The sequence below is a fragment of the Bos mutus genome, chromosome 7 (genome assembly GCF_027580195.1).
Source record: "Bos mutus isolate GX-2022 chromosome 7, NWIPB_WYAK_1.1, whole genome shotgun sequence".
In the NCBI taxonomy this organism is placed as follows: Eukaryota; Metazoa; Chordata; class Mammalia; order Artiodactyla; family Bovidae; genus Bos; species Bos mutus.
In genome coordinates, this window is record NC_091623.1 from 62754120 (window position 1) to 62776196 (window position 22077).

At 36.1% G+C, this 22077-nt stretch overlaps 1 protein-coding gene across 4 annotated transcripts in view; it reads left to right on the forward strand.

Annotated features, from left to right (window-relative positions):
* Positions 1-22077, forward strand: part of RAPGEF6 (Rap guanine nucleotide exchange factor 6) — a 227274-nt gene that overhangs the window by 75581 nt on the left and 129616 nt on the right. For all 4 annotated transcript variants that reach the window (XM_005888380.3, XM_070374023.1, XM_070374025.1 and 1 more), the window contains one exon: positions 14503-14646. In XM_005888380.3, the coding sequence (XP_005888442.2) occupies positions 14503-14646 (144 nt within the window). The remainder of the gene's footprint in view (positions 1-14502; positions 14647-22077) is intronic.

The following is a 22077-nucleotide window of genomic DNA, read 5'->3' on the forward strand; positions in this document are numbered from 1 at the left end:
TTATTGCTTATAAGGTGAAAGTTTTAGTGGCCTGTAGAGAATATCAGACCAACTATGACAGTCCCTTAAGCCAAAACATAATCTAGTGCAAGGTCCGAACTGTCTTTAATTCTGTGAATTCTTCTTTTAACTAAAAGGCTAAAAGAATTGAGAAAGCTACAGAAGATACGTTTGAAGCTAGCAGAGGTTGGTTCATGAAGTTTAGGGAAACAAATAGTTTGTATAGAGAACACTATATCAACAGTAGAATGCATCTGCTTTTCAAGTACACATGGAATATTTTTAAAAGTTGACCATAGGTGGAACATCAGGCTCAAAAAAGATTTTAAATTTTACAATTTATAGTTTTTGACCACCATGGAATTAATTTAAAAAACAATTACAAAAACAGAACTACAACAGAATACAACTTTTGAAATTTAGGAGTGTATGTTAAATCACTTGTCAAAAAAGAATCACTGTGAAAATGAGAAAATATTCTTAGCTGAATGAAGATGACATATCAAAACGTGGAATTCAGCTTACATCGTTCTTGCTGAGCAAGAAAGGTAGCATTTAAACCTTAATGCTATGAGGATTAAAGGTTGACAGTACATGAGCTTTCACATCATGAAATTAGAGAGCAGCAAACTATACCTATAACATAAATGAGAAGCAACGAAATAATAAAGATAAATATTAAAATCAATGACCTGTCAAGCAGACTTAAGAATCAGCAAGGTGTAAGTTGGTTCTCCAAAAAGAATAATAAAATTGATAAATCCCTATCAAAAGTAATGAAGAACAAAACATATTACATAACCAGTGTCAGGAGTAAAAAAGAATATAGTGCTGTGGATCTAATGAACTTAAAAAAAAAAAGTAATAGAGGATATTATTAATATTTTAAGCAAATAAGTTTGAAATTTTAGAGTCAAATTCCTCAAAGTACACAGCTTAACAAAACTGGCACACACCTTTACACAAATAGAAAATCTGCATAATCCAATATCTAGAAAGAAAATGAACCTGAAATTAAAGACCTTCTCATTTAGAAATTCAGACCCACATGGTTTCACTGATAAATTTTTTAAACATTTAAAGAAGAAATGACACATAAAGTCTAACAGAAAACAGAGAAAAATTGAATATGTTTCTTTAGCCCAGTTTAATTTCTTTTAATTGAAATATTGGTGACATATAACATTGTGTAAGAGCCCAGTTTAATTTTGAAAGCAAAACCTAGCAATATTACTCAAAAGGAGTATTACAGGTCATTTTTTTTAATGAAAGTATATTTTAAAATTTTCAAATATTAGAAAATCAAATCCTAGTGATACATATATCCATACATATCATGGCAAAGTTGAATTTATTTCCAGAGTTATGGGATTGATTTAGTATTTGAAAATCAGTGTGATTCATTATATTAATATCATTAGGGGAAAAAGTGAGATGATCATCTCTATAGATAGAAAAACAATCACTTGATAATACTCAAAGTTCATTCATGAGGACTTTTAAAACTTTTAGCAAGCTAGGAAAAGAGGGGAACGTTCACAACCTTATCAAAAGTATCCACACAAACCTACAGTAAACATTCAGAACCTTCTCCTGGCACTTGGGAACATGTTAGAGCTCCCCAATTCCAAATCCAATGTCTAAAAAACCTTACAGAGTGCATTTAGGCAAGAGGAAAAAGATTTTAAATGAAAATATAAAACTGTCACAAATGATGTGATTTGCATATAGAAAATCAAAAACTGCATGTGAACTCTAGGAATTAATAATCATTTCAGCAAGGTCTTTCAGTACTTGTTCATATACAGAAATCAATTCTATTTGTATTTATGAGTAATAAAATATTAGAAAAATAGAATTTAGTAAGCAAATCACTTACGTCAAAACATCCATATACATCAGAATAAATCTAACAAAAGTATAGGAGATCTCTATGCAGAAAACCATAAAAAAAATTTGGGCTCTTCCTTAGCACTAAGTCAATTGAAAGAATCCATTTTTATGATATAAATTATCTCCATATTGATATAAAATTCAGTGTAATCCCCATGAAAATCCTAGCAGATTGTCTTATGGAGATTAAGAAATTGACCTGACATAAAATTGGGTTGACCAAAAAGTTTGTCTGGGTTTTCCCATAATGTCTTACAGAAAAACTCGAACTTTTTGGCCAACCCAATGTTTATGTCAGGTAATAGTTTCTACAGTAACTGTATTTAATACTGAGCTTCCCAGGTGGCACTAGTGGTAAAGAACCTGCCTGCCAGTGCAGGAGATAAAAGAGACGCAGGTTCATTCTTTGGGTCTGGAAGATACCTTGGAGTGGGGCGTGGCAACCCACCCCAGTATTCTTGCCTGTAGAATCTCATGGACAGAGGAGCCTGGTGGGCTACAGTCCTTGGGGTCGTAGAGTCAGATACAACTGCAGTGACTATGCACGCATGCATGCATATATAATACTTTAGCATAAACCAAACAAATTTTCAAAAACTTTGCTTTTAAATACTCTCAAAAAATTCAACTTGAGTAAAAAATGAGATGCCACGTCCTCAAATGAGGAGGACCTTTATCATTCATAAAGGTATTTCTTTTCCTTAGATTATCTTGTAAATTTAATTAGAGTCCAGTGAAAATTACCATCAGAATGGTGGTTGTTTTGTGCCTAATATATTTGGAACAATAAAAAAGCAAGAGCTTGAACAAACCTGAGAAAGAGGAGCTCTTTTGTGGAACCTAGTAAGTTTTAACAATAGTTAAAATAATCCAGAAAAAAAAGGAAAAAAATGTACTCTTTAAAAAACCAAATGAATTTAATATATGTAAAATAGTTGGTTTAATTCTACCAGGAATTTTTATTTCTGGTGACTTTGTTGTTGTTCAGTTGCTCCGTTATGTCTGACTCTTCGCGACCCCATGGACTGCAGCATGCCAGGCTTCCCTGTTTTTCAGTAACTCCTGGAATTTGTTCACACATGTCCATTGAGTTGATGGTACCATCCAGCCCTTTCATCTTGTCATCCCCTTCTCATCCTGCCCTCAGTCTTTCCCAGCATCAGTCCTTTCCAATGGGTTGGCTCTTCATGTCCGGTGGCCAAAGCATTGGAGCTTCAGTTTCAGTCCTTCCAATGAATATTCAGTTTGATTTCCTTTAGGATTCACTAGTTTGATCTCCTTGCAGTCCAAGGGACTCTCAAGAGTCCTCTCCAACACCACAGTTCAAAAGCATCAATTCTTTAGCACTCAGCCTTCTTTATGGTCCAGTTCTCACATCTGTACATGACTACTGGAAAAACCATAGCTTCGCATCTATGAACCTTTATGGGCAAAGTGATGTCTCTGCTTTTTAGGATGCTGTCTAGGTTTGTTACAGTTTTTCTTCCGAGGAGCAAGCATCTTCTAATTTCATGGCTGCAGTCACCGTCTGCAGTGAGCACAAGAAAATAAAAGTCTGTCACTGTTTCCATTCATTCCCCATCAATTTGCCCTGAAGTGATGGGACCAGATGCTGTGATCTTAGTTTTTTGAATGTTGAGTTTTAAAGCCAGCTTTTTAACTCCTCTTTTACCTTTATCAAGAGGCTTTTTAGTTCCTCTTCACTTTCTGCCATAAGGGTGGTGTCATCTGCATATCTGAGGTTATTGATATTTCTCCTGGCAATCTTGATTCTAGCTTTGCTTCATCCAGCCTGTCATTTTGCATGATGTAGTCTGCTGACTTTAAAAAACACTATTTTGTCCATGTCTTTTTAATGGGGTATCCATGAGGAGAGAAGGAGTCAGTAGTTTAATTTTTAGTAGTAATGGCAGTATTATAGAAGTTTTTTATATGTGCCTGTAGAGACACATTACACATAATTATGTGTATGTCACATGTAATTATAATTAATATATACATAAATTTATAAATCATCTATACATACATCATTAGGAACCAAGATTATGTAGTATCAGGAAATTGATGGTAACATTAATATGGTTAAAGCTATTACATATGTAAAATATACATGTGTATAGTATGAAGAGAAATGATTTGTCATTAAGATAACATTTAATTGGATGTAATTAAATTTACAAGTTGTAATTAATATAATACAGTTAATTATATATATATATATACACATATACATATATATATATATATATAAAGATCTTTAAGAGTCATTTTTCCCAATGACTAAGTAAAGCTATAGGGCAAAATTTGAATATATCATCATTTGTCTTAAAATTATTTCCCAGGTTGGTTCTCTTTATGAAAAAGTATGTTTCTTAGGGCTGTTCATTGAAAAAGCTTAGAAGTAGTTTTAGTAATTCTTTGTGGCTATAAGAGCAAGCCCAGATTATGGTCAGTAAATATTATTTCCCCACTAAAAGGATATAGTGAAAGTGAAAGTCACTCAGTCGTGTCCAACTTTGTGAGTCCACGGAATTCTCCAGGCCAGAATACTGGAGTGGATAGCCTTTCCCTTCTCCAGGGGATCTTCCCAAACCAGGGATCGAACCCAGGTCTCCCATATTGCAGGCGGATTCTTTACCAACTGAGCCACCAAGGAAATAATAGATTATATATCACATGTGGAGTAGGAGATGTATTAGGCTAGCAATTCATGTCAGAAAGCAAAGAGATATCAAAAAACTATTGAGAATTTGTCAGAAGTTTGTAACTTAAAAGGGATAGCTTGACTATCAAAAAATAGTGTTAAAATTTTTTAGCAGAACGTGTTAGTCACTCAGTGGTGTCTGACTCTGTGATTTCTTGGACTGTAGCCGGACATGCTCGTCTGTCCATATAATTCTCTAGGCAAGAATACTGGAATGGGTTGCCATGCCCTTCTCCAGGGGATCTTCCCAGTCCAGGGATCGAACCCGAGTCTCCTACTTTGCAGGCGGATTCTTTACTGTCTGAGCCACCAGGGCAGCTTTTAGCAAGAGGGGATATTGAAATTGATTAAAACCTTTTTTTCTGCATTTGTTACAGTGATCTGTGCCTTTTTCTCCTTTGATCTCTTAATATTATTATTAACAGATTTTTAGAATTTTAAACTACCCTTTGTTATTGTACCACTTAAAGGCTGTGGTGTAATTTAACAGATACAAACCCCATAACACAGATCATGAGTGTTAATGGTAACACTATTTTCAACATTGAGTAGTCTGTTTTTAGTGATAGGGAATGTGCTGTGCTTAGTTGTTAAGTTGTGTCCAACTCTATGATCCCATGGACTGCACTCTGCCAGGCTCCTCTGCCCATGGGATTTCCCAGGCAAGAATACTGAAGTGAATTGCCATTTCCGTCTCCAGGGGGTCTTGCCAACGGGGAGGTCAAATCTATATCTCCTGCATTGGCAAGCAGATTCTTTACCACTGAACCACCGGGAAAGCCCCTTACACACCCAGTAAAGGCTTGACCTGAGCTATTTGTTTTATTTTTTCTGTTCTTCTAGGCTTAACTTGATAACTGAGTTTAGGATTCTTGCATTCATTATTTCATAGTGAGATGTTACCTTGTGATTTAATTTCTAGGACTCTCTTTTCATTTATGTATTCAGATTCTGAGGGCCTTGGGGCTTCAGAGGTGGCTTAGTGGTAAAGAATCTATCTGCTAATGCAGGAGACTTTGGTTTGATTCCTTGGTCGGGAAGATTTACTGGAGGAAAAAATGGCAACACACTGTAGTATTCTCGTCTGGAAAACCCCATGGACCAGAGGAGCCTGGCAAACTACAGTCCGTGGGTTGCATAGAGTCGGACTCGTCTTAGCAACTAAACAACAACAATTTCTGTGGGCCTTAGAACTTGAAGGCTGTTAACTCTTTTTCTGCATTTGGTGGAATATTTATTTTTTTAACCTGAAAAGATTCTTCCATTTACATCCATTGTGATTGCTAAAAAATCTAGAGCATTGGCTCTAGAGCACGTGGTCTTAGTTACCCCAGAGTGTGTGATCTTAATTCCTTAACCAGTGACTAAACCCACATTCCCTGTGCTTGAAGGTGGATTCTCAACCACTGAACCACCAGGGAAGTCCCTTTCATGGACATTTTAGAATAGCGTAGTAAATATAATCTCAGTTATTTTCTCTTTGGACATCATCTTCATTTTTCTTAATTTATCACCTTCTTAAACTTTGTTTAAATATGTTAAATATTTTCAGCTAATTCTCTGTATTTCTTAAGATTTTTTTTTTCTTCTTTTTCATCTCATTCTGACTTTGTACTCCATACTGCTATTTTTTAGCTCTGTTTTCCTAATTCACTAATTCTCTGTTTAGTTACTTCTTAAAAAATGTTGACTTAAAAAATGCACAATGTGAGGGTTTTGAGTTAAGTTTTATTTGGGCAAAATGAGGACTATAACCCAGGAGATAGCACCTCAGATAGCTCTGAGAAACTGCTCCAAAGAGGCAGGGAGGAAGGTCAGTATGTTTGTGATTTGGGTGAAGGGAGAATACGTGCAATCAAGCATGTGTTTTTGTGCAGAAGCTTTCTGCTAGTCGTGAGGAACAGACTGGCTCCTCTAGTCTGCTAGAGGAGTTAGTCTGAAGCTCCTCATGAAGGATGTTAGTGTTTTTCTGGATATGAGGTACAAGAATTGGGCTCATAAAATTGGCTGCTATAAGTATCTGACTATCTAAAGACCTATTCTGCTTCATTTTTCTTTTTTACTTTCTCTCTCTCATTTTGGGTAATTTCTCTTGACTTGATTGCATCAGGTCTAGTGATCAAAGGCATTCTTCATCTTCAGTACCATGTTTTTGTTTCTGACACTTTCATTTTGCTCTAATACCTTTCTTATGTCTGCTCCGTCTGTCTAGTTATATTGTCCACATTTTCTGCTGAACCATTACCATATTAATTATGATCTGGGTCTGTCTTAATTTTCATCGATTGCTCTGTTGATTGCTTTGTCTCTTGGCAGTGGATTGAGTAGTTTTTTTAAAATTGTTTCTATTTTTATGTGAGTTGCTGCTGCTAAGTAGCTTTAGTCGTGTCCGACTCTGTGCGATCCCATAGACGGCAGCCCACCAGGCTCCCCCATCCCTGGGATTCTCCAGGCAAGAACACTGGAGTGGGTTGCCATTTCCTTCTCCAATGCATGAAAGTGAAAAGTGAAAGGGAAGTCGCTCAGTCGTGTCTGACTCTTAGTGACCCCATGGACTGCAGCCCATGAGGCTCCTCCATCCATGGGATTTTCCAGGCAAGAGTACTGGAGTGGGGTGCCATTGCCTTCTCCTTATGTGAGTTAGTGTTTTGTATTTGATACTAAATATTGTGTATTAGGGTAGTAAAGACAGAAGATAGCGTTTAGGCCTGGAGAGGAGCACACCTCTTCTGAAAAGAATTGAGCTAGATCAGTAGTTTCAGTTTTCTCTGTTGTTACTTTTGTGTTCAGGGCTGAGACTGGTTTTTTGAAAAATTTTTCTGAGTGTTCCTGTTCCACCCTCACTTTTAGGCCTTCTCTGTGCTCTGTGTTTCAGACAGGATATATCTCCATGTTCTCATCCTTCTTTCTAATGTAGACGGCTATTTCTTGTTACTCGGTATTTGCTACCTGACGGTGGGGAGGGAGGGCACTTGGGGAGGATTTTTTTTTTTCTGGTCTTTATCTGTTTGGTTGCTATTTATAATCTCTGGCTCATTTTCAAGTTTTTGTTTGTTTAAAGTTGTTTTTTTCTTTATCATAGCTTTATATTTTCTGATACTTCCAATATATTGGAATTTTTGCAGATGTGATTCTGCTGCCTTTTCTGTCCATAGTTGTTCATCATGTCTCTTAGGTTTTGTTGTAGTTGAGGTTGTGTTTTTTTTTTCTTTCTGTTTTTAGTTTTGGGGTTTTCATGGAGGGCAGTTATTTGTGACTTCACATGGCTTGAACTTTTAGGTGTGGGGATTCTTTGAGGTTTGGGTTAAAGTTGCATTCTTACAAAGAGGTTTTAGATTTGTTTTTGTCTCTTGCATGTATGTACAAGTTTTCTTATACACTTAAAGTATAATGAATTAAAACTGTAGACCTGCGTTAAGGATGGCCTCTGTCTTGAATTTCCCCCACCCTCAGCAGGTCTTTTCTCAGTGCCAAGCAGTTTTTCTTCCTCTCTTCTTCAGGATAGACTTACACCTTGCATTGAGGATGTAGCTCTTTGAGATGAGTGAGTCTCTTGTGCATTCCCTGTCTTTGGTGGATTCTCTAACCATCCAAGTGGAAAGGCTTGCCTTTAAAGTTGAGAAATCATCTGGTAGATTGGGTCTGTGTTCCTAGCCTGCTTCCTGGTATTTTGCCTTCACTTCATTCTTTGCATTAGGATTCCTACTTTTGTGCCATTTCCGTATGTGTGTACGAGATTTCACTTTTTAAATCTAATCTCACATTTCAGTTGTATTCAGCGAGAGTTTAATCATTTATACATTGTTTGCTTTTTTCTTTTCATTTGGTACTTTCCCCCACATTTTTTGAGACTTAGAAACTCCTTTCCTAATTTTAATTTACTACTGTTTCTATCTTGAAAATCCTTTATCATTTAAATCACTTTTTGCTAGATAAATGGTAGATATTAAAAGATCTAAGAATCATTATACTGGACTTTCACCTAAATAATCTAGCATATCCTGTAGGATAGGATGGTATGGAGGCAGTAAACTTTTTAGTCACACTTACTTTTTGAATTGTTACTCATCCATTTGTGTGAAGTAAAAAGCTTTATGAGGCTCCATAGCATCTGTTAACAGAAAGAGTAGCTATGTTGTGAGCCTTAAAGAATATAATAGTTTCTGTTACTTGGCCTAGTGTAGTGATATAGTAAATAAGATGATTTTTTTAAAGAGGAAATTTAATCTCAAAGAGGTGACATGTATTTGCTGCCTGTACAAAATTCTGTAGTTTTGAATTAGATTGTCAACCCCTGTGTCTTCTGGATTTTACCTTTCAGAAAAATAATATTCAGTAAGTTATTCTGCCTGCCTGTGTATTTGTTGAGCATCTTACGCATACTTGAAAGGGCTTTAAATCTTTAGGGAGAAAGAAAGAATTTAATGCCCATTTTGGCAAACATTTTTAATAAGTGAGCAAAGATGAATATAAATATAATGCAGTTCTTATATTAGAGAACTTGTAGTGAGGTGGGCTTATCTAATAATTATGGCTAATATACTTAGTGCTGTAGAAGGGTGGTACCTTCTTGGGGCAGAGGTAGGGTTAGTTGAACTGGGTTATGAGGTATATATAGCTTGCCAAGATTTTAGCAGAGGAGGAGTGACTTTTAGGCAGAAATAATACAAATGAATGCAAAGGCCTGAAAGCAGTTCTATTTATGAGAACTCTGGGTAGGGTACAGTAGTAAAGCAGTCAAAGGAATGTCTCTTGTGGTTATTGAAGAGATGGCAATTGAGATGTTCTTACATGATGGTAGTATTTCAGCATATGAAGATAAAATGGATAGGATAACGGAAATTGAAATAGGTAAAGTTGCTTGGCAGAATGTAACTTATTTATGTATCAGTTCAGTTCAGTCGCTCAGTCATGTCTGACACTTTGTGACCCCATGGACTGTAGCATGCCAGGCCTCCCTCTCTGTCACCAACTCCTGGGATTTATTCAGATTCATGTCCCATCAAGTCGGTGATGCCATCCAACCATCTCATCCTCTGTTATCCCCTTCTCCTCCCACCTTTAATCGTTCCCAGCATCAGGGTCTTTTCAAATGAATCAGTTCTTCACATCAGGTGGCCAAAGTAGGGAACCATGAATAGTCAAAGTGGCTTGACTGCTACTTACTCCTGAACACTCACATTGGAAACAGAACAGTTTAGACATTGATTCTTCCTGAGAAATCATCAGGAAGTTTTGCATACCTCATTGGAGCTTTTATGTGAAAGGACTTTTTGTGGGGAGGAGGATGTGGGAGCAGTTTCTCCAGACTTCCTTGTGTAAGATAAAGTGCTAAAAATATTTCAGCAATGGAGCAAATATGGCTTGGGATATCAAATGTAATAGTTTAAAATTTATTTGGTATCCATTAGAGGTCCATTGTAGCATTTTGAACAGGGGACGACATACTGTTTTATCTAGGTGATTTACCTGACCGTGCCAGATGGAACTGGAGAAGATCATGACAGAAGCAGTAAGTTTAGGACTGAAGTGATTAAGGCTTGACTAAGGAATGGTGATGGTGGGAATGAAAAAAAAAGGCATCATGAAAGGGATTTCTAAAAAAACCATTTGACAGTTTTGAAGAAATGATTGAAGATAAGATTTGGAAGACAAGCAGAGGAGTTGGAAATGTTGAAATTTCATTCTTGGATGACTAGGAAATTTTTGATATCAGCAAGTGATACAACATTAGCAGGAGAAGTAATTGTGGGAAAAAGCTGAAATTGTTGTTTGTTATTTATTGAACGTGAGGTTAATTATAAGTCTACTTTAGAACATGTCAGTATACCTTTGCAAAAGTGATTTTTAAAAAATTATTATGTAATTTGTAATTTTTAGTAGATCGGCAGATAGTCTTTTTCTTTCCTTCCAGTTTTATTGAGGGATAATAATAAATATTTATTTTATTATCCTTCCAGTTTTATTTATTGTATATGTAAATTTATACATATACAACTGTGTAAGTTTAAGGCATGATGATTTGACTTACATCATGAAGTGATAAAGCACAATAAATTTAATGACTGACCATCATCTCATGTAGATAGAAAGTTAAGTAGAAAAAAATGTTTTTCTTGTAATGAGAACGCTTAGGATTTACTTTTAACAGCTTTCATATATAACACGTGTGTCACTGAGTTGTATACAATAGTGTTTATCGTGTTGACATCACATCCCTAGTACTTATTTGCCTTATAACTGGAAGTCCCTCCTTTTTTTTCTTTTTTTAAATCTATTTATTTTAATTGGAGGATAATTAAAATATTGTGATGGTTTTTGTCATACATCACAGTCGGACACAACTGAAGCAACTTAGCAGCAGCAGCAGCAGTATGAATCAACCATAGTTATACATGTGTCCCTTCCATTCTGAAGCCCCCTTCCACCTCCCCCTACCCTATCCCTCCAGGCTGTCACAGAGCACTTGCTTTGGGTGCCCTGCGTCATACATCAAACTCACACTGGCTATCTATTTTACATATGGTAGCATATATGTCTCAGTGCTATTCTCTCAAATCATCCCACCTCTCCTCCTCCCACCGAGTCTAAAGGTCTGTTCTCTATATCTGTGTTTCCTTTGCTACTGTGCATGTGGGATCACTGATACCATCTTTCTAGATTCCATATATATGCATTAATTTACAGTATTTGTCTTTCTCTTTCTGACTTGCTTCACTTTGTTTAATAGTCTCTAGATTCATCTGCCTCATTAAAACTGACTAAAATGTGTTCCTTTTTATAGCTTTTGAGTAATATTCCTTTTGCATTCTCATCCTTTTGACTAATACTCCATTTTGTATATGTATGACAACTTCCTTACCCATTCATCTGCTAGTAGACATCTAGGTTGCTTCCATGTCCTAGCTATTGTAAATAGTGCTGCAGTGAACATTGGGATACATGTGATGTGTCTTTTCCAATTCTGGTTTCCTCAGGGTACATGCCCAGTAGTGGGATTGCTGAATTGTGTGGTAGTTTTATTCCTAGTTTTTTTAAGGAAACTTCATACTGTTCTGCATAGTGGTTTTATCAGTTTGTGTTCCTACCAGCAGTGTAAGAGAGCTCCCTTTTCTCTGCAACCTCTCCAGCATTTATTGTTTGTAGACTTTTTGATAATAGCCATTCTGACCAGTGTGAGATGATTCCTCACTGTGGTTTTGATTTGCATTTCTCTAATAATAAGCGATGTTGAGCATTTTTTCATGTGTTTATTGGCCATCTGTATGTCATCTGTTTAGGTCTTTTGCCCACTTTTTTGATTGGCTTGTTTGTTTTTCTGATATTAAGCTGCATAAGCTGCTTGCATGTTTTGGAGATTAATTCTCTGCAGATGTTTCCATTGTTATTTTCTCCCATTCTGAGTGCCATCTTTTCACCTTGCTTATTGTTTCCTTTGTTGTGCAAAATCTGTTAAGCTTAATTAGGTCCCATTTGTTTGTATTTATTTCCATTACTCTGGGTTGTGAGTCATAGATGATCTTGCTGTAGTTTATATGAGAGAATGTTCTGCCTATATTTTCTTCTAAGAGTTTTATAGCTTCTAGTCTTACATTTAGGTCTTTAACCCATTTAGAGTTTATTTTGGTGTATGGTGTTAGAAAGTGTTCTAATTTCATTCTTTTACATGTAGTTCACCAGTTTGCCCACACCACTTGTTGAAGAAGCTGTCTTTTCTCCATTGTATATTTTTGCCTCTTTTGTCAAAGTTAAGGTGTCCATAGGTGCAAGGATTCATCTCCAGGCTTTCTGTTTTGTTCCATTGATCTATTTTTCTATTTTGTGCCAGTACCATACTGTTTTGTTGACTGTAGCTTTGTAATATAGTCTGAATTTGGGAAGGTTGATTCCTCCAGTTCCATTCTTCTCCCCTTAGCCCACATCTCTGGGAACCACAAATCTGATCTCTTTTACTGTGAGTTTGTTTGTTTTTGAAGTAAAATCAACCCAGAACACTTAGGTTGAACTAACATAAGTGTTAGGTTAGTTCCTCTTACCCAAAGTAGTGATTTGGTATTTCTATACATTTCAAAATAATCACCACAATAAGTCCTATTACCATCTGTCACCATACAATGTTCTTACATATTTATTGACTATATTCTTCACCCTGTGCATTTCATATCCATGAGTCATTTATTTTACAGCTGGATGTTTGTACCTGTTAATATCCCTCAGCTATTTCTATCCTTCCCATCCTCCCCTCCCTTGGCAATATAGTCTTGTATCAGTGGCATAAGTTTTGGAAACAGGCTTGTATTCTAGATCACCTTTAATAAGTCAGTGTTACGAGACCTGGAAGTCACTGATCATTTTGGATTTTCCCTTGTTCTTTAAATTGGAAATAGTAAATTGCCTTTAAATTGGAAATAGTAATACCTGAGTACGTCAAGGCTGTATATTGTCACCCTGCATATTTAACTTATGCAGAGTACATCATGAGAAATGCTGGGCTGGAAGAAGCACAAGCTGGAATCAAGATTTCCAGGAGAAATATCAGTAACCTCAGATATGCAGATGACACCACCTTTACGGCAGAAAGTGAAGAGGAACTAAAAAGCCTCTTGATGAAAGTGAAAGAGGAGAGTGAAAAAGTTGGCTTCAAGCTAAACATTCAGAAAACGAAGATCATGGCATCTAGTCCCATTACTTCATAGATGAGGAAATAGATGGGGAAACAGTGTCAGACTTTATTTTTTGGGCTCCAAAATCACTGCGGATGGTGATTGCAGCCATGAAATTAAAAGACGCTTACTCCTTGGAAGGAAAGTTATGACCAACCTAGATAGCATATTAAAAAGCAGAGACATTACTTTGCCAACAAAGGTCCATCTAGTCAAGGCTGTGGTTTTTCCAGTGGTCATATATGGATGTGAGAGTTGGACTGTGAAGAAAGCTGAGTGCCGAAGAATTGATGCTTTTGAACTGTGGTGTTGGAGAAGACTCTTGAGAGTTCCTTGGACTGCAAGGAGATCCAACCAGTCCGTCCTAAAGGAGATCAGTCCTGGGTGTTCATTGGAAGGATTGATGCTGAAGCTGAAACTCCAGTACTTTGGCCACCTCATGCAAAGAGTTGACTCATTGGAAAAGACCCTGATGCTGGGAGGGATTGGGGGCAGGAGGAGAAGGGGACGACAGAGGATGAGATGGCTGGATGGCATCACGGACTTGATGGACATGAGTTTGGGTCAACTCTGGGAGATGGTGATGGACAGGGAGGCCTGGCGTGCTGTGATTCATGAGGTTGCAAAGAGTCGGACACAACTGAGCAACTGAACTGAACTGAATACCTGATTACAAGGCTGCTGTGTAAACTGTATAGTATAATGTATATGCATGCTGGCCTAAAGCCCTCAGTAAATGTTAGTTTTCCCTTCCTCCTTAGAAGATGCCAGCCTTAGTTACTCTTGACTATTTTCACACATTAAGGTGGACATCAAAGAATAACACATAAAGCATTTTTGTTTCATTGTTTAGCATTTCACTGAAGGCATAACCATGATTGTTTGCTAAATATGTGTATAACCAGGCAGTTTGTAATTAGACTAACTTAGATGTTGTGATTATTGGATGTGTAGGTGTAGTTAACAGCCTTCATTTCTGGTAAGTGACTTCACTTAGGAGGATGTATGCTCATGTAAGCAAGAGAGACTATTTCCTGGGAGGAAACTGTGGTCTCTAGATCTTTATAATGTCACCTTTAATCTTTTTGTACTCATGAGCATTGTCCTGTACAGACTATTTTCTTGAGGCAGTTTCTTGCTTGAAGTAAATGAAGTCTCCTTATGAGCCTGTTTAAACTCCACAGACTGTCAGTAATATGGAAAAATTGGATGTTTAATCAGGAATCTGAACATGTGTTTCAGGTAGAGAATTCCAAAGATAATGAAGATAATATTCTACAAAGAGAAATTCCTGCCAGACAGTCTCGAAGAAGATTTCGGAAAATTAATTGTAAAGGAGAACGCCAGACTATTACTGATGATGTGGATATTAACAGCTATCTTTCTGTGAGTATATTTAGGAATATTTCATTGATATTCGTTAATGTTCATATACAGTATGAACATACATATTTTTGGTAATATCAGCATATATTTTTGGTAATATCAACACTTGGGGCTCTACAGATAAAAGTTTGGGGCACATAAAAGATATCTATATAATTTTTAAAAATGTTTCTGTTGTGTTGGCTTTGATAGAAATACTCTTACCAGTTGGGTATTTGTTTTTGTTTAAATGGTGTAAAAGAATTTCTTTAATGTATCTTTTTAGACGTGCTTGTGGATTTTCTTACCTTTCTGTTGCTTGAATGGTGTGCCCTGAGTGTATGTGTGCCCGGAGAACTCAGAAAATAGACTCATTTGGGAGCTTTTTTTCTTTTATACACTAAGGCATACAAAAGAAATAAAATGTCAGTTCTCCCCTTCATGTGTGGGACAGTTATGCTACTGTATGCTCATGCAGAAATACGTGCAAGTGTTAAAGGTATGTTTTCACAGACAAATACTGAAAGATGATGAAATAAACAAGTTCCATAAAACCAGAAAATCTTTTTAAGTCTTTAATATTGTAATGATAGATGCTGCTTTTCAGATTGAAAAATATTGGGTTGGCCAAAAAGTTTTTTCAGGATTTCCCATATGATCTTACGGGAAAAACTTGAACAGACTTTTTGACTGACCCAATAGTTGAATCAAGGAATAAGGATAATTTAAGAAAGAATAAATCCAGGTGTGTTTTATAAGTTTTCAAAGGAAACTTGATCCCCCAAAATATAAAAACAGCCTAGAGATTTAGGGTATCAAAATTCCCAAGGGTATATGTTCTTTTGGTTGTCAGAAATTCATTCCATTTTAGGAATAAGGAGGATTATTTAAGGAGTTGTTTGTGTTAGAGTGTTAAATTTGAGCAGCTGTAAGGATTTAGGCATTATTTGCCTAATTTCTTTGATTGAGCACATTCTGACAACAAGCCATAACATATGAAGTAGTCCTCAAATTTTTTATTACATAAAGTTCATTTCCTGTTTTTATTAATGATTTTTTCATTTTGTTTTTTGGCTGTACCATTTAGTTTGCAGATCAGGGATTGAACTGGGGACCATGGCAGTGAAAGTGTTGAGTCTTAACCACTGGACTGCCAGGGAATTCCCACTTTTTATATAGTAACTTTCCCTGTCACTAATTAATTTTAGCTAATTCAAGTTTTAATTAAGTTTGGACTTAATACACAAATGATTCTTGTCTATTTTTGAAAAATTAAAAGTTGATTAGTCCCATCACTCACTTATGGAACTACTAATGACATTTTGTACATTCTTGGATAGAACTTTCTGGGTCTTTTGTGGTTCCATATGAATTTTAGGATTTTTCCCCTAATTCTATGAAGAATTTCCTATGTATTTTGGTAGAGATTGCATTAGATCTATAGATTGCTTTGGATAGTGTGGCTATTTTAACAATATTAATTCTTCCAGTCTAAGAGCATGAGCTATCTTTCCACTTCTTTGCATCATCTTCATTTTCCTTTATCAGTGTTTTATAGTTATCAGTGTATAGGTCATTTACTTCTTGGTTAAATTTATTCTTAGGTTTTTTGCTTTTTTAACAATTTTAAACAGGATTTTTTTTCCTGTTTCTTTGATATTTCATTGCTAGTGTAAAGAAATGAAACCATTAATCTTGTATACTACCACCTTGCCAGATATATTTATTGGTTCTAAAAGGGTTTGTGTGTGGAAAATTTAGGGCTCTTTATAGAAAGTATCATGTCATCTGAAAATAGTAACAGTTTTACCTCTTCCCTTCCAGTTTGGATACCTTTTATTTTTTTCCTTGTCTTATTTCTATGTCTGGGACTTCCAATAGTGTATTGTCCAGAAGTGGTGAGTGGGCATCCTCATATTATTCCTGAATTTAGTGGGAAGATTTTCAGCTTTCCACTGTTGAGTGTGATGGAGTTGTCATAAATGACTCTTGTTATGTTGAGCTATGTTCTCTCTCTACCCTTTTTGGTGAGAGTTTTTGCATGAAAGAATGTTGAATTTTGTCAAATGCTTTTTTTTTCCCATCATTTTTTTTTTCCTCTCCTTTCGTTTAGTGTGGTATATCACAGTGATTGATTCATGTATGTTGAACCATCCTTGAAACCCTGAAATGAATCCAGCTACATCTTTCTATATGATCCTTTTTATATATTTTTGGATTTGATTTGCTAATATTTTTTTAGGGTTTTAACATCTGTATTCATCAAAGATATTGGCCTGTAATTTTCTTTTCTTGTAGTATATTTGGCTGGTTTTGATAGCAGTGTGATTGTGGCTTACTACAGTGAATTTGGCAGTGTTCCTCCTATTTTGAAATAGTTAGATAAGGATGGGTATAAGTTTTAATAGCAAAAATCTTAATCAGTATTGATACAGTAGATAATTGGTTTTATGACTACCATGCTGCTGCTACTGCTAAGTTGCTTCAGTCGTGTCTGACTCTGTGCAGCCCCATAGACGGCAGCCCACCAGGCTCCCCCGTCCATAGGATCTTTGTTTCTTTTGTGGGTATTATCAGCAGTTCAGAGAGATCAGGAGGAATAATTTTTTTAAAAAAATATTTAATTTATTTATTTGACTACACCAGGTCTTAGTTGAGGCACATGCATGTTCAGTCTTAACTTGAGGCTTGTGGGGTCCCCAACCAGGGATTGAACTTGGGCCCCTTGCATTGGGAGCATGGAGTTTTTAGCCACTGGACCACCATGTAAGTCCCAGAATCATTATACAAGATAGCGGTGGAAATTTGACAGTTTCTTTTTGCACTTGCGAACCATCACTTTTTCTTGCTAGAGTGCTGAAGGTCAAAAATTCTTAAAGGTGTATGGAATATTTTGTTCCGGTAGTTTTCTTAAGTATCATTAATCCAAACCTGTACATCACATTTTATGAGCATTAAAAATTTTGCATGTGTTTGAAAGATACTTTCTAAATGAATGCCTAGAATGATTGAAAAAAATTATTTATTCTTATGAAATATTTTCAGGCTGTTCATGTACATTGCTTTGTATAAAGATGAGAAGCACACTCTAAACTTGAAAAGTTTTTTCTTTTTTAATGTTAAAAGAGCACTTCTATAACAGTAGTAACATCATTTAAACTACTTTGGGTATTTCTCTCAGAGCTCACAACACATTTAAATATCTTCAAATATTCTCAGTGATTTCAGAACTTTAATCTTTGGGGAGGATGTACTTGGTATTTGAAAATAGCATAGCGGTGATTGGGAGCAATATTCAGTGAATAGGATGAGTAATTAAGACAAGTGAAAATAGTCTTTTATTTAGATGAGCCATCTCTCTGAATTCTTCTTTCATTTACTATGCGATTGGGGCATTTTATCTGAACTGTTAATGCTTTGGTTGCTTTACCTCTAAAAATGAGGATGATGATATTGAGTTTGCTTGTCTTGCATGATGGTGCTGATAGAACATATGTGCACACTCAAGGTTTAATCAGTTAATGATATCTCTAGGTTCTTCCTCTCAGATGTTTTGTGCCCTTACCTCAGTTTCCCCATGTCATTGTCTTAGTGTTCACTGTCATTCTTTTTAGAAATGTTGTAGCATCTCCCAGCAACACCCCCCCGACCAACCTTTATTGTAAAAGCAATAATTTTTCATTTTTAGAAGTTGAGAATTTTTTTAATTGAAAAGTATTATATAATTTCTGCATTTAAAAATATCGCTTAATCATTTTATTTCAAGTTCTGTTTTTCTCTTCTCTCTGGTGTGTACTCCTAGCCCTATTCTTTATGTACTCTACTATCCCCTGCTACCAAATAATTCATTCATTTTACTTTTATCAGTCCTAAAAGAATCTTTTAACAGTGTTATTTCTTTTAAACTCTTAAGTCTTTTTATGGCCTACTACCACCTATTAGAAAGTCTAATGATCTAGAACATTTATCTGGTATGTAGTCTAAACTAGTTCTGTATAATAGAACTTTCTGCAATGATGCAAATGTTTTATATCTGTGGTTTCCAAACTGATAGTAACCAGCCACATGTGGCTTTTGAGCATTTAAAATGTGGCTGGTATGACTGAGGATTTTAATTTAAAATTAAAATTTTTAATTTAAATAATTTATATCATCTCATGGGAGGAATCCATGATTTTTTCTTGGTAGGATTAGGTATACATATCTACATTGCTGTAGTAGCCCATGTATATACCTGTTACCATTTATTAGACTACATTGTACTTTTTTTTTTATTCAAGTGTCTGTTTCTCCCATCAGAGTGTACATGCTTTGAAAATGTGAACCATCATGCTTACATTCTTCAGAGCATATTGCCTGTTAAAGAAAATAGAGTGCCTGTTTTTATAAGATTGTTGAGGTTTCTTGTGTAACTTTGGGCAAGTTGTGTATCCTTCTTAGTGATTTTTTATGTATAAGAGGCTCTGCTCAGTGTCTCATGCATTGAAAAACATGCAGTAATGTCAACAATTCCTGTTTCTGTTACTATTATTTAAAATACTCAAAAAAAATCTTTGTTCCTGTTACTAACAAATTAATTTTATTATTTATTGATTCCTGGCTATAAAACATGTTTACCAAAATATGTATAAATGAAAGGATAACTGAAAAATGTAAGATAAAATATCAAAGGGAGAAAAAAGGTAGGAAATATAAAATCAGGCAGGCAGCAATCAGCCAGCTATGCTTTTCACAATTTTCTTGTAGCCTGTACTTGCTATGGTTCACTTTAAATAATATATTTTTTCAACCCTACAAAATAGAGTGCTTATATAAATGTATATGAAAGTCACTGAATTAATTGCCTTACTACATATAATAATAAATGACTAGAAGCCAATTAAATGATGACAAAGGATGTCTGCCGGAAACTGATGACTGGTTTTGGAATTATTAACTTTAAGACCCTTTTTCTTTTAGTAATTAAGGTCAGTAGTTTAGCTCAGGTGTCTTAAAATGTAGTTTGCAAAATGGGACACGGGAAGAAAATAGAATTTATGTGTACTGTAATCCTCTTAAGTTTTTGTGGATTTTTTTCCTGTTTACAGTGAACACAAAGCATTTTTGCTAATACTACATGTATTAATACATGTATAAATTCACATATATTAATTTATAAATACATTTATTAACCATGTTTTTACGTGTATTAATTTATAAATAGATTATATATTTTAGAATATGTGTGTTAATTATGTGTTAATAAATAAATTATATATTGGTAATGACGAAGAATTGATGCTTTTGAACTGTGGTGTTGGAGAAGACTCTTGAGAGTCCCTTGGACTGCAAGGAGATCCAACCAGTCCATTCTAAAGGAGATCAGCCCTGGGTGTTCTTTGGAAGGACTGATGCTAAAGCTGAAACTCCAATACTTTGGCCACCTCATGTGAAGAGTTGACTCATTGGAAAAGACTCTGATGTTGGGAGGGATTGGGGGCAGGAGGAGAAGGGGACGACAGAGGATGAGATGGCTGGATGGCATTACCAACTCGATGGACGTGAGTCTGAGTGAACTCCAGGAGTTGGTGATGGACAGGGAGGTCTGGCATGCTGTGATTCATGGGGTCACAAAGAGTTGGACATGAGTGAGCAACTGAACTGAATACATGTATTAATTTATAAATAAGTTATATATCTTAGAAATATAGCTCAGAAATATTTTATTTTTAAAGTACTGAGATTAATTGATATCTAAATCCCTTTCTCATCTGCCCCCAGCCTACCTTTACAGCCTTCTGGCCCCATTATTTTGTAGATTGTTCCCTCCTTTGGGTCTTCTCTCACCCTGGAAATTTCTTACACTCTTCTTTAGTTAATGTAATTCTGTCCTTTGATGACTCAGTTTGAATCTTAGCATGCTATTTGCTCCTTTTATCCAGAATGGTCTCTACCATGTCCTCCAGATAAAGTCCTGCTCAGCTCCTACAACTCCAGTCATCCATGAACTCTTTAGAGAAGCCTTCTCTAACACTTCCATGTTCCTAGACTGTGCTGCTTCTGATTGAAGTAGAACCCATAAGATGATATACATACTTACATGCATTTGCTCATAATTATGTTCTCTTCTGAAGATAGTGAAAAGTAGTGAAAGTCACTCAGTATTGTCCTACTCTTTGCAACCCCATGGGCTATAGCCTGCCAGCCTCCTCTGTTAATGGAATTCTCCAGGCAAGAATATTGGAGTGGGTAGCCGTTCCCTTCTCCAGCAGATCTTCCCAACCCAGGGATCGAACCCAGGTCACCTCCATTGCAGGCAGATTCTTTACCATCTGAGCCACCACAACTTACTTAAGAATTTCTTTATGTGTTTTTTATAGGAAGTTGACTACTGTATTTTAAATAACGTACAATGGTGAACATTTTTCATAGGTAATGAGTTAAATTTTTGATTGTTGTTCAGTCACTAAGTCATGTCCAGCTCTTTGAGACCCCATGGACTGCAGCACACCAGGCTTCCCTTTCCTTCATTGTGTCTTGGAGTTTGCTCAAATTCATGTGCATTGAGTCAGTGATGCTGTCTAGCCATCACATCCTCTGCTGTTTTGCTCACCCTCCTTTACATGTTTTCTTCCATCCCATTCATTGGTTTAGCATAGTATGGCAGTTGGTAAGCATGGTGTGATACTCTAGAATCTACTGTTTCATTTTAGGCTCACAAATTACTAATGCATCAAGTGTTTCTTTCTCGTTTGCTGCTTATGTAATTGTGCCTTATATTCCTTGCTCTCCTGCAGTGCTCCATGTTTTGTTTGGATTTATAGTGTACAGAGAGAGATTTAAGACATTTTTCAGTGCTCCTGAACAAGGGTTCGAGTGTGATTGCTGAGATCACCTCATGGAATGAGTCTTAGTCTGTTTAGGTGGCTATAACACGGTAGCAGACTGAGTGACAAAAAATGACAGAACTTTATTTCTCACAGTTACAAAGGTTAAGAAGACTGAGATCATGGTACTAGCAGCCATCATGTTCAGGTTCTGGTAAAGGCCCTCTTCTGCTTACCTCTTGCTTTCTGCTCACGTGGTGGAAAGAGCTAGGGAGCTTTGTGGAGCCTCCTTTCTAAGGGCATAACCCATGTCAGAGGGCTCCTTCCTTATAATCTGATCACCTTCTATAGACCCCACCTCCTTATACCATCATCTTGAGAATTAGAATTTCAATATGTGAATTATGCAGGAACACAGACCTTCATAGCGGCATCTCAATATTTGTCTCAGGACCACCTGTTTGGACTTTCAAATAAATCACATCCTTGAAATGGGCAGGTTTGTAAGAGCCAGATCCCTCAGTTTAATATGATATAATAGACGTTAAACTAGGAATCAGATGATATGAATTCCTTTTCTATTTCAAGTGCTAATTTTCAATGTTTTTAAGACCCTCAGTCCCTGCATCGTGTATAGGAATTGAAC